The sequence below is a fragment of the Parus major genome, chromosome 6 (assembly GCF_001522545.3).
Source record: "Parus major isolate Abel chromosome 6, Parus_major1.1, whole genome shotgun sequence".
Taxonomy (NCBI): Eukaryota; Metazoa; Chordata; class Aves; order Passeriformes; family Paridae; genus Parus; species Parus major.
In genome coordinates this window covers 34009275-34026922 of record NC_031775.1, presented here as the reverse complement: position 1 = coordinate 34026922, position 17648 = coordinate 34009275, and the positions used below count along the sequence as shown (strand labels likewise).

Genomic DNA, 17648 nt, shown 5'->3' with positions numbered 1-17648 from the left:
CACCCCCAGAGCTCGGGAACTGGGACTGACACCCCCAGAGCTCCGGAACTGGGACTGACACCCCCAGAGCTCCGGAACTGGGATTGGCACCCCCAGAGCTCCGGAATTGGGATTGGCACCCCCAGAACTCCGGAATTGGGATTGGTACCCCCAGAACTCCGGAATTGGGATTGGCAACCCCGGAACTCCGGGAATTCGGGATTTGCGCCCCCAGAGCTCCGGGAATTTGGGATTTGCGCCGCCGCCAGCAGAGGGCGCGCGCGGCCGCGGCTCAGGGAGCTCCCCGGCGCCGGGGATCGATCACATCGGGATCGATTCGATCGGGATCGATTAAACCGGGATCGATCACATCAGAATCAGTTAAACCAGGATCAGTTAAACCAGGATCAATTAAACCAGGATCAATTAAACCAGGATCAGTTAAACCAGGATCAATTAAACCAGGATCAGTTAAACCAGGATCAATTAAACCAGGATCAGTTAAACCAGGATCAGATAAACCAGGATCAGTTAAACCAGGATCAATAATCCCGCGTGTCCCAGCACAGACCACTCCTGTCCTTGTCCCCAGCTCGTGCCCGGCTGTCGCTCCCCAACACTCACTTCACGAACTTGTCCACATGAGACATCGACGCTTCGTAGTTCTTCCCTCCGAACTCCTGACAGTGTAAAGCCATGAAATGGGGTTTGTGTGCATGGACAACCTGGAGCGAGAGAAAAACCAGATTTAACACTCAGGGCAGCTGTGGCACAGCCCAGCACACAGCACCAACACAGACCCACAGCTCAGGAGCTGCTACCTGAGACATGACTGAACACAGTAAACAGCAATCAGCTGCTATCCACATCAAAGATTACAGAATTAGCATCTCAAATATTCTCAACTAGTATTTCCTTTTTAAAACTACAACTTAGTTCCTAAGTCATATATATATAGGTTATATATATATTTTAAATACATTAGATATATCTATATCTGTATAGACAGATAGACAAGTGAATAGATAGATATAGAGAGATAGAGAGATAGAGAGATATAGATAGATACAGAGAGATAGATAGATAGAGAGAAATAGAGAGATAGACAGAAATAGAGAGATAGAGAGATGGATGTAAAATATATTTTAGTGTTTCTATTTAAAATACAGCAGCAGTTTCCATTGAGGCAGAGGCAGTCCCAGTCCCCAGTTTGAAGTGGCACCTTTGTGTGCCAGCAGCAGAGCTGTCCAGCTGGGTGACACAGCAGCAGGGAGAGCCCAGGGCAGGTGCCAGGGGCTGCCAGAGGCTCCTCAGAGCACACACTGGCACAGGAGGGCCAGGCAGCAGCCAAGGCTCAGCTCCACACTGGGCACCAGCTGCCAGCACATCCCTTCCTGCTCAGGGACACTCCTGGGACACTGCTCTCCATCCATCCATCCATCCATCCATCCATCCATCCATCCATCCATCCATCCATCCATCAGTGAGATGGAGATCTCAGTGCCAGCAGGGCAGGGGCAGGGGCAGGGGGACTCCTGCCGTAGAGCCCGGTGAGGGGAAGCCTGGAGGGGCTCGTGCACAGCAAAGAACCCCAAGAACGGCAACGTCCAGAGCTACAGCACTGCCAACCCACACCAGGTCACCCCTGCAGAAAGAAGGAACATCCATCCTGCCCTCGGGGCTGCCAGCCCAGGACCGTGCCCCCTGTGCTGGGTCACCCTCTGTGCCACCTCAGCAGCAAAACCCCTGCTCTAGCACGAGAAGAAGCAAACACTGTGGGGGAAAGATGCTGCAGATCCCCCTCGGGGATTCCAGAGGGTTTTCAGAGTTGGCTCTGATTTCTAATGTTCAAAGCAGAAAATTGTATTTGCAGTCAAAGACAATCTGGGGGTATCAGAAGAGAAAAGGCTTGTGAGCAAGTCTGTCACACTGTGGCCCTGATAATGGGAACTGCATCAAATGGTGGAAAAGCCACCTTACAGGGAGGCAGGATCAGTGAAGTCCTGCTCCTAACTGCAGACAGGCACTGGGAACTTGGCTCTGAAAGAGTTGGACTCCAGTTGTCCTTCCAGTAAAAATTCTCTTATCCCAAAGACCTACACTGGAAACAAGGAGGGAAAGGGATCATTGGGGGAGAGTGGAAACAGCCTGAGAACAGTGTTTTGGAGTGTTTAATGTATGATAGGGAAAACTTTGGTTCTTATGAAGAAATGGGATGACTGATGATCTAGCTGTTAGTGCTAAACAAGCAGAGGGATGGTTTGGTGAACTAGCTGCCATGCAAATGAGGATATTCACAGAATATGCCCATGGGAATTTCATCCCACCTGACCAAATGCCCATGCCCTGGTTTGCAGCTTCCATGTCAGTGTACAGGAAAAAATGTGGGGGAACAAGCTCCAAGAACATGAAGGAAGCTGTTTGCAAGCAAAGGGTATAGGAGCACAGGGAGAGGACTTTTATTGACTTATTTATTTACCTAGGATTCTTTTTCCTTTTTACTCCCTCCTTTCCCATCCCTTGCCCTTTCTCCATCTGCGCTGGGCTTCGTGTTTGGGGCAGGAGGAGCTCAGGGGCTGCAGCTATTGAAAACCTGCACTGATTTCAGTAACAAACTTTTTGTGTTGCATACGTGGCACATGGTCATTTTAGATGTAAACTTGGAGCCAGAGAGCTTTTTCCCCCAAATACAATTTTCCATTTTGCCTGATGTGTTTGAGAGTATTTTGAGCCTTTATTTGTAGTAATACAGAAGTTAAAAGTTTACCTAATAGCTAAAGGTCATCTTGGTATAACTGTGTGGGAAATTTGTGTGTTACCCTTTGGAGAGAAGGAAGAAAAACAAACAAAAAAAGCCCAAACCAACCAAACAAAAAAATCCCAAACCCCAGAACACAACAAAACCCCACCCAGCCACTCAAAGGTTGTTTAATTATTTTAGTTGACTTAATGCTGTTTCTTTAACTAGAGGGGGTGACAAAAGCTTTGCAGCCCTTCCAAGCTGAGGCCCTTTTCCAGAGGCTGTTTTCCTCAGGTGGGGGCTCTTTGGGCTCCCTGCTGTTGGTTTCAATCCATGGCCTGTGACAAGGGCAGGGGTATGGGCTGTGTGCAGCTGAGTGCTGCAAGGTTCTGGGTGCCTGACCCGGGAGAAGCCTCTTCTCTTCAAGTAGAGAAACTGAAAACACTTGAAAGTGCTTTAGGACCACACATGCTAAATTGTATTTCACAGCTCACACTAAAACCCATATTTTGCTATTTTTTTTAAGCAATCCTATTTACACAACATCAAGGCTCAAGCTCCTCTTCTGCTTTGCCTGTGTTGAGGGGTAACCCTGGTCCCTGGTCCCACACTGCCCTCCCCGAGAGGCCTGGCCAGCAGCGTGGGACTGTGTCCTGTCCTGGCTGCTGCCCCAGTTCCAGCACAGCCTGAGCCACCCTGCCCTGCCTGGCTCCCTCCCCACCCCCTGAACAAACAGGCAAACATCTGGAGCGATGAGATGCCAGGCTTGTACTCTTCACCAGTTCTGGATCCATACTCAGTCATGCTGCAGCGTTTTGCTCAGTTACCCACATCCCCCAGAATATCTCCTGATCCTGGCTTCCTTTATGCTATTTTTGCATATCCAGAATTGAAAATAATGCCCAACTTGGTAAATACATTGTGCTGCTCTGGATGCAAATTCATTATTTATGTGGTCTCATGTATGATCTTTAACCTCTGGCAGCTGGGAGGTTTCAGCTCTGAAGTATTCATTACTCATTATTATGTACTGTTTGTTCTTCCATAAGAGTAGAAAACTAGTAAAAGGTAATGAAGCAGAGCCAATTTGCTTTTAGTTGGAGGGTACTTATTATATGAGAGGACATAACTAATATTCAGGTATGTTCTAGTGGTTTAACCTGCAAGGAATGCTGCAAGGACCTCACTGCTATTAAACCAATGCTGTTTCCCCCATTTAAAAATTACCTTTATTTTTGTTGTTTTTAATACCCACTATGATTTCAAGTTCTCAAGGATTTGTATGTAAACAAAAAAAAACCTGGCAGTGTTTTCTGTCACAGCTTCAGCACAGCAGAGCTGTTCTCCAGCATTGTCTCACTGCAGGACTCCCCATGACTGATGGATGGTTCATGACTCAGATAGTTTGTGCCTAAACCTTACTTGCAGTAATTTATTACATTTTTGTCTTACCAGTTTATATTTTCATTAGCTGTGTAAGAAGAGCTCCAATGAAGCAAACCCACAGCAGTTAAAATGTGTGAGACGATGCTCAGCACGTTCCTGCCACGTCCACAGTCTGCGAGTGCTGCCCTGAAACACTCCCAGTGGCTGTGCTGGCTTTCCAGAATTCAGCAGTACAGCTGCTTTCTCATGATGGTCACTTCACAGAGCTCCCCAAGGAGATAAGGTCAGGACTTGGAATCCAGAACTGATCTGGAGCAATAAAGCACATGGAGCACTGGGATGGCCTGGTGTTAGGGTCCACAGATGAGCTCTGATGCAGAGTTCTGCTCCACAGGCTGTGTTTGGTTAGTGTTGCTCTCCAGACAGTGAATGAAACGAAGCAACCAGGTAAACTTAGTGTCATCATGAGTGTCATAATGGTAAACATAAGTTTACCATCAATCTGCTGGACTCTGAAGGCAGCCTGCTGCCAGTGGGCCCTTGGGCAGTGCCTTGGGAAGAAAGGAGCAGGGACAGGGACACCTCAACAACTGTGTCTCAGTTCTTTGTAAATCTATGATAGGGAACATGTATCAGAGGAAAAGCCTGTCCCAGCTGGGTATCATTTCTTGCATTTCAGGTATATTTTTTGACATCTGGTCTGTCACTACTCACTGCTGGGTCCTGCTCTGGCTCATTCTCCATCCCTACCGATGTTCCCTCCTGCTGACCTGGACAAAACCCTCACTCCTCTCCCCAGCTCACACTGTGTGCTGTGCTGGAGCACAGGGACACCCTGGCACTGCCACCCTGTGCCCACTGTCACACAGCACAGTGTCAGCGTGCTGCCCTCGGAGCTCTGCCAGCAGCTGCCCCTAAAACCAGCCTGGAAAGGGTCCTTGTCTTTTCCCATCTGCATTTCTTGGAAAAACTGTTTCACTTACCAGCATTAGATCTGCCACACTTTTTATGTTAATGATGTAGGATAGTTGTAGATCAATGGCAGAAGTTTAAAAAATTTAACATGTGACATTTGAATCTTATTTCAGCCCTCTGTGCTCTACCATGTCCTCAGAAATGCATATGGCATTTAAGTCAATGGTAACACATAAGTGACTTGTATTCACCCATGACAGCAAATAAAATCCCTTATTTTAATTTACTGGAACTTATAAACAAGTCCACAAAATGTTCTTTTAACCAATATGCTCTTTGACATCAGAGACATTATGGGTTTAATTTCTAGAAACATTTTAAACTTGGAGAGGTAATGGTGCCTCTTGTTCTGTGGAGAACATTTTAACTGCTTACACAAGGACCTCATCCTCAGAAGTTATGCAAACTGCCCTGACACAACTGCATATGCAAATTGAATTCCTCAGAAGAATGGAAAAAACTGCTGTCTGCGGTTTATCTGGTTTCAAGTTTACCAAGAGGCACCAAGAGCCTTTTTGCAGCGCTGCTGCTGAGCCTCCGTTCACAGAGGTTTCACACAGAGCGAATAATCCCTCTGTATCAGGCTGTACATTTGCTGGGTAGCTCTGGAGCCAGCACGGTGCTAGGTGATTTTTGGTACATACAGATTTGTCTGTTCCCTAAGGAGCTTTTTGTCAAGTTTTGTTCCCCTCCCTGCAGCGCTGGAGAGCGTGGTGTGAGCAGCCAGCCCGCTGCCCACACACACAGGGGAAGCAGGAGGAGGCCAGCAGCAGCCATGGGCAGCACTGCCAACTTTGGCCTTTTTCTGCTTTTCCTTTCTTTTTCTTTTTAAAACACAGCTCTCAGACTGCAGGGACAGAGGGCAGAGCTATGGAGAGAGAACAAAGTAGAACCCCCCACAGCTGAGGGATGGGCTTGGTTCTGCCTCAGCAACACCTTCCCTGGTCTGGACCCTGCACTAGAGCGGCCTCATGGAGCATTAATGCATCCTTTTATTCCTCTTTGGAATTCTGTATGCACAACATTTACTGGGCCAAAGCCAGACCATGTTCAGTCACGTGTCAGTGGTCCCTGCCCTAAACCACCAAAGCTCATTCTTTTCCCCTCCTCTTCCTGTTTTCCACAAACTATTCAGAAGTGTTTCTGCCCTGCTCATCCCACTTCAGTAAACAAATGAACACAGAAGGAGTCTCCTTGATAAAGATACATAAATAAGTCATGTGATGATGAAAAACATCCAGCAATGTAAAAAAAAAAAACCAAACAAACCCCAAACTAAAGAGTTGTGTCTGTTTATTTGTATTTCCTGCATAGGAAGAGTTTTTCCTGAAGCTGTGGAGGGGTAGAATCAGAACTGGCTGAGACGCTTGCAGGGTGCAAGCATCACGTACATACAACAGTGATCAACCAAGGTGGAAGAAGAAAAATAGCGAGATGAATCTGAAGTTGGCAGATACTAAAGAATGTAAGAGTGGTTACTGCACCTTGATTTTTGCAATTTCTTACATTTGCCAGTAAAAGTGAATTGCAGTATTTTACATCAGTGTAATAAAGCACCGGTAACCTGAGAATGTAAGGACTCATAGGATGCTTTCAATTACAGAAGCAAAAGAAGAAATACTTCTAATCATATTTTCTGCACAGTTTCACTTCAAAATTTGAACAGCACAGTTTTGTTGTTTAGCAATTTTTCTGTAAGAGACGCAGGACTGGATAAAGGAATCTTGTGGCCCTTCAGTATCAGGTGTCACTTTCTGTGGCCAGGACAGGCAGAGCTTGGAACAACCTGGTCTAGCAAAAGGCGTCCCCTGCCCCTGGCAGGGTGTGGATCTAAGGTGGGCTCTTCAAGGTTCCCTAAGGCCCTTCCAGTGCAAACCACGGGGGCACTCGAGACTCCCTCAGTTCTGCCACGCTGCTTCCCAGGGATGACAGCCCCGTGCCCCAGCAGTGCTCAGTTCCTGTTGCTTTATGGCCACATTGCTGCATGAAGACTGCAAGTTAAGCAAGACCCTACTACAGTAACACAGTGTGAGACCCACAGAACCCCTCACACCAGAAGGTTACAGCCCATTTTATAACGTGGGGTCAGTGTCAGTATTTTCACATTACCAAACAAGAAAAGGAGAGAGCAGACACAGGACTGATTTACTGCAAACCAATGCCCAAAATTGCATTTTTCAATTTTAAGGTAAACTGGACTTACTTATGTATCTTACTCAGTAGACTTAAAAGACCATTTCATGCCAAACTGAAGTCAATTTCATAAAACCCAAATCTATCTTTTAGGTAGAAAATTGCTGATGAGAACAAATTGTGCTTATATACTGGATTTTTATAATGATTACTTAGAAATCCAGAAAGAGATATATTTTTCAGGGCTGTCTTTTACATAAAATAAAATCACTATAAAAATAGCAATTTCACTTCATAAAGCAAAAGATCCTGACATTACTAATTAGTTCAATAAACAAAGAAGCACAGAACTCCATGAGAAAATAAACTTTACCTTACCTGATAAAATTCCCGAAGCCAATTCTTCTGCAAATTTTCTGGCTGAAAAAATAAAAGGCAAAAATTAATTAAGAGTAAGAGAAATCTGTTTTTACAACAATATTGTGATATTGTTGCTTTCCTCAGTGTATTCAAGAAGACAGCTTTTTTCACAGTTAAAGTAAAAAGTACAAACACAAGGGTGTTTCTCCATGATGCCAGTGCACAGACCTCATCCTTCCATTGCTGAGTCCCCTGTGATTCTCACCTAAAGGTGCATTTTCTATAGGACTGCACAGCATTTGTACCCACACGTTTATCAGGCAGGACACACTTGAACTATGTCCTGTTGGACATTTTCATCACCTGGGGATCAGGAACGTCAGCACTGCCAGCTGAGCCTCAAGTGAGCCAGGTTCACCTGACACAAGTTGCTTCAGAGCCACGACCCTGCTTTTGGGGATGCTCCAGCCCATCACACCTCCTGCCAAGGACAAGCTGGGAGAAGCACTTTCAGTCCTTTGCAGATTGCTCCAGAAGTTATGAAAACTGAAGCAGCAGAACTGCAGTTAAGTGCAAAGTTCTGTCTTTTCAGCAACAGGTCACAGCCTAGACGTGATCACAGAGGGAGAGAATTGATTTCTTGAGCTTTATCTTCTGGAAAATGTTTGCATCCTAGCGGGGAATAGCAATACAAATCAGATGTCCTTGTGACAGCAGTGTCAGGAAGGTGCAGAACCGGTGGGAGGGAGCAGAACACATCAAACTGGAGCCCAGAGACAGCTGATCCCTGACAAACAGCTCTGACACCCCTGCCCAGGGCCAATGCACAGGTGTGGCACTTGTCTCCTGCTCCATCCTCCCCCGAGTGTGGGTACAGCTGAAACAAAGGCAGGGGGAGAAGCAGCTCTGGGAGGTGCCTGGGAAGTTCCTGCTGGCAGCTCCACCAGAGAAGGTGCTGAGGAGGGCTCTGCCCATGGTGAGCACCTCCTGCAGCAAGGCTGGCTCCCACTCTGTGCCCTCCTCTGCCACCACCACATCTTTCCTTCCTCTTTTACCACTCTGGTACAATTCTGTAACCTAGCCCTCACACTCCTCTCCAGCCACCTCACATGAATGAAACACTGTGAAGGACTGGAGATAACAAACAAGTAGAAAGCTAATTTGTCTTCCTCTTATTTTTCTGTCTAAAAATAGGCACATTATATTTCATGTCTTCCACAGACTTTGGACTTCTTCCTATCCTTTCTCTCTCTACACTCTGTCCTTCATTAAATTATCTCATTCTTTTTGTAATATAATGGAAATTAATCTTTTCCCTGTTCTCTTTGATGCTAAATCATCTCACATCCATTCATTCACCCATGAACCAGTTTCTCCTGGGTCACTAATCCAAACCCCACTTTGTCAGTCTCTTTCCTTCTAGCTATCCCCACCTCCAGCTCTGCTCCAGCTGGTGGAATCCAGTCCTCCTCCCCTGCTTCAGCTCCTGCTCCTGGGGATGGATCCACCACGGAGCAAACAGGAGAGGCAAATGAAATCAAAGTGCTTACAGACATTAACTCTTCGTTTGGAATACCTAGAACTACAGAATGGTTTGGGCTGGAAGGGACCCTAAAGATCACCCAGTTCCACCCCTTGCCATGGGCAGGACCCTTCCACCACACCAGCTTCCCTCAAGTGCTGCCCAGCCTTGGGCACTGCCAGGGATCCAGGGGCAGCCCCAGCTGCTCTGGGAACCCCAGCCAAGCCCCGCCCAACCCGCCAAGGAACAATCCCTGCCCAAAATCCCACCCAGCCCTGCCCTCTGGCACCGGGAGCCATTCCCTGTGTCCTGTCCCTCCATCCCCTGTCCCCAGTCCCTCTGCAGCTCTCCTGGCACAGAAAGGAGCCGCAGGTGTCCCCAGAGCCTTCTGTGCTCCAGGTGTCTGTGCTCTCCTCTCCTGCCAATCCTTCCCTGCCCTTGCAGCTCAGGCTCCTGGGCACTCTGCCCTGTGCCCACCCTCCTGCCTGGGAGCAGCAGGTGTGCTCACACGGATTGCTCAGGGGTATTTGCCTGCTCACCAAACACACACCAAACTCTGCCATTCCCCAGCTGAGCTCAGCAAACACCCTGTGCCTGGAAGCTCTGGCTTCATCACACCCTCCACCGAGTCACAAATAGAAATCCTTCTCGAAAGAAACTCTTCCCCTCAATCAAGCACAACTTCCAGACAGCAACACCACATGGGATCCACATTAAAAAAACAGGACGTGTGTCCTGCATGCGCTGCTCCCCTCAATTAAAAACAGTTTTGACCTTTTCCTGGAATTCCAAATCCCACTAAAACTATCTCTTTTCATGATGAGTTTCCACTTGCAGTCTATTTATGTCACACTGGTGACTGTAATGGTCAGGTCTGTAAGAAAGACCAGTCAAGCTTGTGAACACATGAACACCACATGAGCTGCTAACAGCCCGAAAACAAGCGGCTTTTCAAATCCAACACACAAGTAGTCTCTCTTCTCCCCAGTATTTCTATTTCCTACAAAATTATACTCAACAGCCAACAGGAAAGCTTTAAGCCTGTTGCAAAAATATACTCAGATGGGGAAGGAGTCTCTTCAAAAAAAAATGAGAAAGGGAATATATATTTAGACAGGGTAAGGAGCCTTTCATTCAAAAGGAAAAAGGCAAAAGAACTAAATGAAACTAAATTAACAGCCTGGAAAATTTCTTTCCTGCTTTGTTCAGAGGGAAATGGAAGAAAGCCGATGAATTATAGAAAGCATGTTCTATTTTGTGAAGTTTATTTTTAGCAAAGAATAGGCTCATTTTTTAAGCTAAAAGGAAAAAAATCTTGACTCACTTTGTGAAAACTGGGCTCCAAAATGAATCAGAGGAGAACTGGCTCCTTGGACTCTGCACACAAGGCACATCCAGCCCCAGTCTGTACATGCCTGACTGCAACAGCCCCACTGGGAGCCTGAGCTCCCAAAGCCTCCTGGCATCCCACAGCCCCAGCAGTGGGTCTGATGGCAAAGCAAGGCTTGCACAGCTCTAACACACATCCACACCCTGTAAACATGAAGCTGAGCTGTGTTTAACCGTGTTTTCTGCAGGTACCCAGCACACAGGCACTGCTCATCCTCTGGACAGCTCACTGGGCTGTCCCTGGGCTCACAGCACAACAGGAGCAGGGCTCAGCCTCCACAGGCTGATTCTCTCCACACACAGGATAAACCCCCACGGGCACAAGCTCAGGGAGCTAGCTACTGCTGCATAAAGTAACTGCAAAGACAGGAATGAAAGTCCAGAATCTTGAATCTCCTAACTCCAGTGAACTGCCCATGTACTTCAAATTTAACTGCTATTACTGACATCTTACTGAAAGCTTAAAAGCTTCTGGATATTTGAATAACCATCGTGTTAAGAGCATTAATAAGAGTTAATCCAACACCACACAAACTCTAATTGTTAGCAAATTGCAAGATTAACCACATTAATACACTCAGGCTTTCCATCGCTTTGTATCCTGATTTGGGAATGATGCAGGGAATTGAAAGAATGCACACCAAATTAACCTGCTTTTGCATGTGGATAGATAAAATAGATCTCTGGCAAAATTCACACTCACAACACCACCATGGTCCGCCCTGTGTATTTGTGGGGTTTCTTTCTGTATTTGTTTGAAGTGAAATGTTTGGAACTCCCCCAGATTGAACAGGGGGAATCTACACCTGTTCTTTTACATCTGCACAATGCAGAAACATGCACAGGGGATCAGCAGCACCCGGACTCACATCTCCCAGGAAACTAAAGGCCAATGATCCAAACAGTTCTTCCTGTGGGCTGAGTTTTACAGAGGCTTGAAAACATCCCAGGTTTCATTAATCCGTGGTCTGTGTCAGCTGCAGGCGTCCTCAGAGCTGTGCTGAGCTGGCCCCGGGAGGCAGAACATCCCCAGGCTCCCAGAGCCTTCTCCCCAACAAGTACCAGCCTGGTGAGAGCACCACAGCTCCATCTTTCCACACAGACACAGGCTCCCAGCAGGATACAGCTCTGGCCATCCCAGCCCAGCAGCTCAGGAGTAGCTGCAGAGCAGGAGGCTGCTATAAAAGATTGCCTTAAATCAGTACAGTACAATGTGCTCTGTGGAAAAATAAAAATAATAATGTAATTTTATCTAAGTGCTCATGTTTGCAGACAGTCATTTCTGTGACCTAAAGCTTAAGAGCTAAAGGTCATGAGCTGCATGCCCTGCTGTGCAGCAGTGTCTATCAATTCCTCTGAGTAATAAATGCTCTTTCCTCAAGAAGATATATCCTTATTTATGAGTCAAACGCCGTGTGATGGGGCACTGCTCTGCCAGGGATGAAAATAAAGAGTAAACACATGAGATGAAACAAAAAATACATTCCAAATTAATTTGTGCAACGTTATATTAATTCATCTGAGGTTACTACAGTGTCAAAAAGGCAGCACTGATGGCAGCTCTGGATTTCCAGAAACCCATCACTGCCCTGATGGGCAGCAGCTCAGCATTCCCCTGAAGGACACCTGTCCACCAGTGCCCAGGAGCAGGGTGGCAGCAGCCCTGAAACATCTTCCAGCTCACCTTGGCAAGAGACAACTCCAGAGAGCAGCTGTCAGTCCCAAACCCCTCCAGTTCACGGGCTACGCACGCACAGCTTTCCTCATTGTGGGGGAGAGGCAGAAGTGAAACTCACTGCTGTCACCAAGCAATCCTCTTCCCACTTCTTTTCTGAATTTCAGCTCCCCCTGGAAGCTGAAGCAGGAGCAAGGCCCCAGCTGTGTGTCCAGGGAGGTGTGTGATGCCCCTCAGCCCAGTCTGTGCCCACGGGGGGCAGGAGCAGCTCCCACCCCTCTGCCCCCTGCAGCACCAGCCCACCCTGCATGGGGACACAAACACAGCATCCAACAGCCTCAGCAACACCTGCCTCAGGTGCTGCACATCAGCTGAGCTGTGAACTGGGGTCTCTGCCCACCCTGCGGGTCCCCACTGCAGCCTGGACGTGGCCAGGGCCTGGAGCATCCCCGAGGATGCAGACCCCTGCTCAGACCCTTCCCCACCCCTCCCTGTCCCCAGGCTTCCTTCACCAGGCAGAAGAAAATACCATTCCTGTGCATATAAACTCTTCAGGGTTTCACTTTGTCTTTTCTGCCATTAACTTCAAAGTAAAAGTCATCTCTCCTGTGGGTGCGTTTCCACAGGAAATCCTGCCCCTTGTTCACTCTTATCCTTAAAGAGAACCATTTCCTTTGGCTTGAAAGCGAGCTGCCTGTAGCCCTGTGCCACAGTGAATAGTGTTTAACACTAAATATAGACTCTGAAGGAAGGAAACGTCAGGCAGACAACAGCAGCGAGGAGTGTCAGCGTGCAGGGCTGGATGAACACACTCTGCTAACACAAAACCCGCAGAATAACCAACTGTGAGATCACAGCTTCTCTTGAGTTTGGGGAAAAAAAATCCACCATTGCTGAAAATAAATTTTAAAAATACCCAAAGCAACAAAAGCATGCACAGATCAGAAAGACCTGAAAAAAACCCTGCCAGCACTCCAGCCTCACGGGATCCTGCCTGCTCCTCCTCATCTCAATGCTTACACCCACATGAGCATTTTGTGATTTCAGGCATGTGCACTTTGCTCAGCTCTGAAAGCCTGTACGTTGTTTCAGTGTGGGAGATGTCCCACAGTGCACAGAACCCAGCACACCTGGTGTCCCCCCTCTGCTGATCACCCACAGCTCCTCAGCCCAGACACTCCCAGCTTTCCCCAGAAAGTGAAACCTCATCTGTAACACCCCAAACACAAGCTCAGGAGTTTGTGCACCCAATCCCACCTGAGAACCTGTGAGATGAACAGTGGCATCTAACTGCAGGTCTGTCTTTAACCACCGTGCTGGACACAGGGCAGCAGTGAGAGCAGTGTCACCCAGCCTGGGAGCTGCTGCACCCCTTTGATCAAACACCTGCCTGGGAATGGAGGATGCTGGAGCTTGCCAATGCACCAGCTCCCACACTGGGACCTCCCCATGGGTACCAAGTCCAGGCCATCCTGCAGCTCCCACTGCTGCCTCTGCACCACACTGCCATGGCTGCAGTGACCTCCCCTGCTGCACAAACTCCTTCCAGTCTGGCCCCACAGACAACTTCTGAGCTCCCACACCTCCAGCTCCATGTGCCAAGATCCCTAACCAGGGAAAGCAAAACTAACAGGGTACATTTGTTGGGTAAAACAAATGGCAACAAGCTCCAGCTGACGATCCAGTCCAAAAGTCTTTGCTTTTCCCCAAATAAGTGCAATAAAGGTTATCCAGGTACAACCAGGGGTCAAAAGATAATTAATTTGTTCCCTGGTCCCATTGTACACGGCCAAATGAGCCCCCTGTGCTCAGGAACACATGGACAGTTTGACATGTGAGGCTGCACGCCCAGCACAGCTCAATGCTGTGCTACCCTCCTCCTGTCCCTGTGAGACACCCTGCATTTCCCCCTCTTTTCACACTAAGTGTTGATACATATTTATCCAGTTTCCATCTGTCTCCCAACCCCCGTTACAGTCAGCAGGATCATTTCCCCCGGCATCACTGGGGATGGGACAGCCAGAGGTGCTGTGAGCACCCCCAGAGGGGAGCACCAAAGCTCTGGGGCACACACAGTCCCAGCTCCATCTCAATAAAGCTTCACTTGCCATATGCATTTACAGTTGGGAACAGATTAACCCATTAATTAAGTTACTGTCACAGCAGTGTGACCAGTGGTTAGTGATGCAAAAGGTATTTAATATCTGAACTTTCCTGGCTGCAAAGGGGCTGCTGAAAACCAAAGTGGTAGCTGTTACCACAACTCCACTGCAAAGAGAAAAGCTTTGGAAGCGCTGCTGGGCTTCCTTCACTTCCCATCTGCATTTCCTGCACAATTTTCCAGGCTTTAAGGCATGAGGGACAGATATTAACAAAGGGTAATAATGTGTGTTATTTTCAATATAACTCTGCAAAACAAAAATGGCAATTGAGCTAAAGCATCCCTGTCCTACAGCTAACCTCAGGCTTTTGGGGGCCAGAATTAGGGCCCAAATCACCTTTCTGCAGGTTTTCACTGAACACTGGGGAAAGAGAAGGATCACATCAGGCAGCAAGTGAAGAGCACAGAAATGAGAGCACTTTCTCAGAGTACACCTGCTGAAGGTAACCAAGTACCTGGAAAGCAGGATTTCATCCCAGGAACTGAGGCTCACCTTGCAACCTGCACAGGCATTTACTGGCAGTGTCTGTGCAGTCAGCGCCTACAGCTGCATCGACTGCCTCAGCACTCAAAACTTTTGCTTTGTGTTTGTCATTTAGACCTTTTAGATTATTTTTTTAAGAGAACTCCAATGGCCAGATGAGTAGCTCAGATATCATTCCTGTGAAAAATGTGACTTCTCACAATTTCCCTCTGTGGCTATACAAAGTTGAAAACATAAATCAAGCAGTCTTTAAGGCAGAAAGCAAATGAGTAAGACCTCAAATCTCCTGATTTCAGGTTTGTTGCTGCAGTTACAGTACTGGGCTGGGGGTTGGCAGCTCCCCCAGTGCTGCCCCTGATCATCCCACGACAAGGATAGAAAACAGCTCAAACTCCAGCACCAGGTGTGAAAAGAAAACTCCATTCACTGCACGAGCAGTGATCTGACAGGCTGCACAGCTGCAAGCAGCTCCAAAGGACTCAGGTGCTGCAGAACTACTTTCCAGTGTCCTTTTTGTAAAATCCAAAAGCAAATGTATTTGCCATGCTTTATAAAACATCTTTTGTACATGTGCCTGATATTCAATAGCACTAGTTCCATACAAACAAAGTCAAATGGTAAAGCAGGGCAGTGAGCTGGACAAACAATAAACTGCAGAAGTTCTGTACATAATGGCAGAAATGGGAAGCACCACCGTGCTTGGGACAACAAAGCTTCCCTGCTCAGGCAGAGGGTGAGCAGCCAGCTCAGTGCCCCAGGGCACCTTTCCTCCAAAGCTCCTGGGATCTGCTCCCCACCTGATCCCACCCTCCATCCTCCCCAGTGGGACTCAGTCTCACCTTGCACTTCACAGGTGAACACCTGGCAGCTTCATTCTTCCATCAGAGCTCTCAGTCCAGCCCACACCACCTCAGCTCCCCTGTGACACCCCCAGCAATTACACAGTACAATTACACAGTACAATTACACAGTACAATTACAGTTCCAGCAAGGAGGGGTGCCAGCCCCACAGTGGTACCCCGTGTGCCAGGCACTACACCCAGCACAGGCACTGCAGCCCATGCCCCAGTTAATTCTTTAACCATAAGCACATGTATGTTTTTATATGCAGATATATGTTAAAATTGTGTTAACTGTGAGGAATGCAGGTGTACAGGGAGCTCAGCAGGCTAGAGGCCAGCACAGAAGGCTGTTGTTAAGTCCACAGGCTGTTCAACTCCTCTCAAACTTTTACAGTGTCCCCCTGAAAGTCTTGGGAATTCCACAAGGCTTTGTCCCGAAATAGAGCAAAAAACATCTCCTGGCAAATTCAGTGTGAGAGCAATCAAGACAGGAAGCTTTGGCCAAAAACAAATAAACAAACCAAGCAACCAGAAGGCAGTTTCCCACTATTGACACAAAATGTCTTGGCAAGGCCCAGCAAGCCACGGGCTTTCACATCAAGTCAGGCAGCTTATCCTCACAATAATGGAATGTGCAGTAAATGCAGAGACACAAGCAGGAGCAGAGATCTGTGACAGACCGAATCTGGCAGGCCAGGCAGGATGTGGGGTGAGCACAGATGTCACACAGGAGGTGGGAAAAGCCTTCTACAGTACCCAGGGGCAGAGCAAAAGCTGAGCGAGTCAGGCAAGCAGGGCTGAGCATGGCCCAGCCTGGGGAGCCACAGACACACTGTCAGCACTGGGGTCGGTGGAAACACTCCTGCAGAACTCCTGCAGACTCTGAAGTTCATGGGCAAGGTGCCACTGACAGCAAAAGCTTTGCAGATAAAAAGAGCAGAACAAAAATGACAAGGCTGAGCAATATACAAACCCACAGGTAAAGGAACAAAAAAAAATATATATACATGCAAAAATACCTAGAAGTGTTTTCCCCCAACTCATTAAATAGCACTTTGCCCTTTTACACCCATCTACAAAATTATTCTCAAGACACAGCCAGGAACAGAGACTTCCAATTTAGAAGTTACATCTCCAGAGTGTTTTCCCTCATTGTAACCATGTTTTGCTCAGATAAGAGACAAGTCTGCAGTAAGAGAATTGATGCATACATTGCCACAGAACTATTGAACTCTTCCCAAGCTACTGTACCTACACAGGCTGGCACACTGGACCTGAATAAACACGTGCTTGAAAATTAAAATGCAAGTCAAGCACTGCAAGAGCATGGGCTGCAGGACCTGCTTATCAGCAGGGCAAATGTTCCATTGAAAATCATTCCCTTTTGTTCCACAACACGCACCACCCACTGCTGCTGACAGGACAGACTTTGGAGGGAACACAGGGAAGACATCCTCAGCTGAAAATCTTACTTTGCTCCTCCAACCCCCACTACAATTAGAAATAAGGGTGAGTCTGCCACAAGGATGGGCCCTGGGAAGGGAGGTGAGCCCACACTGGTGCACACCTCTGGAACATTCTGCAGCTGCTGTGATCACACTGCTACTGCTAAGGGGTCAGACAACCCGTTCTATCTACGAGAAATTTAAAACTCCACACACAAAATCCCATTTCCACAAACATATCGTGGACACATTCATTCAACCAGGCTCGAACCAACACAAAACCCAATGTGTGGCATCGTGAAGCACCAGTGGAAACCCAACAACAACCACTGCAGCCAAAATTCATTCTGCGGCTGTGGCTCCAGAAACTCAAAGCCACTATGGAAAATATTGTATATTTAAACCTAACTATTCAGAGATATCCTGTTTGCAGTGAGGTAACACCTCTATTTTTCTCTGTCACAAGGAAGTGCACTTCACCTAGTATCAACATTCCTCATGGTGCTGGAATGGCTTTTTTCCTGTTTAGGAAAATGGGCTTCAGGCTTCAACTCAAC

The 17648-nt window shown here is 47.5% G+C and overlaps 1 protein-coding gene across 4 annotated transcripts in view; it reads right to left on the bottom strand.

Annotated features, from left to right (window-relative positions):
• INPP5A (inositol polyphosphate-5-phosphatase A) overlaps positions 1–12329 on the bottom strand; it is a 142587-nt gene extending 130258 nt beyond the window's left edge. Inside the window, exons 1-3 of one of the 4 annotated variants that reach the window (XR_004498068.1) lie at positions 12169–12329; positions 7592–7633; positions 604–704 (exon numbers count right to left, since the gene is read on the bottom strand). Coding sequence is in view for 3 of the 4 variants with exons in the window: in XM_033515462.1 (XP_033371353.1) it covers positions 604–677 (74 nt within the window). In the remaining variant the exon portion in view is untranslated. Of the gene's footprint in view, positions 1–603; positions 705–7591; positions 7634–7936; positions 8416–12168 lie in introns of those variants that run through there. The other 3 variants (XM_033515462.1, XM_033515463.1, XM_033515461.1) reach the window with 3 other exon arrangements.
• Between the last annotated feature and the right edge of the window lie 5319 nt (positions 12330–17648).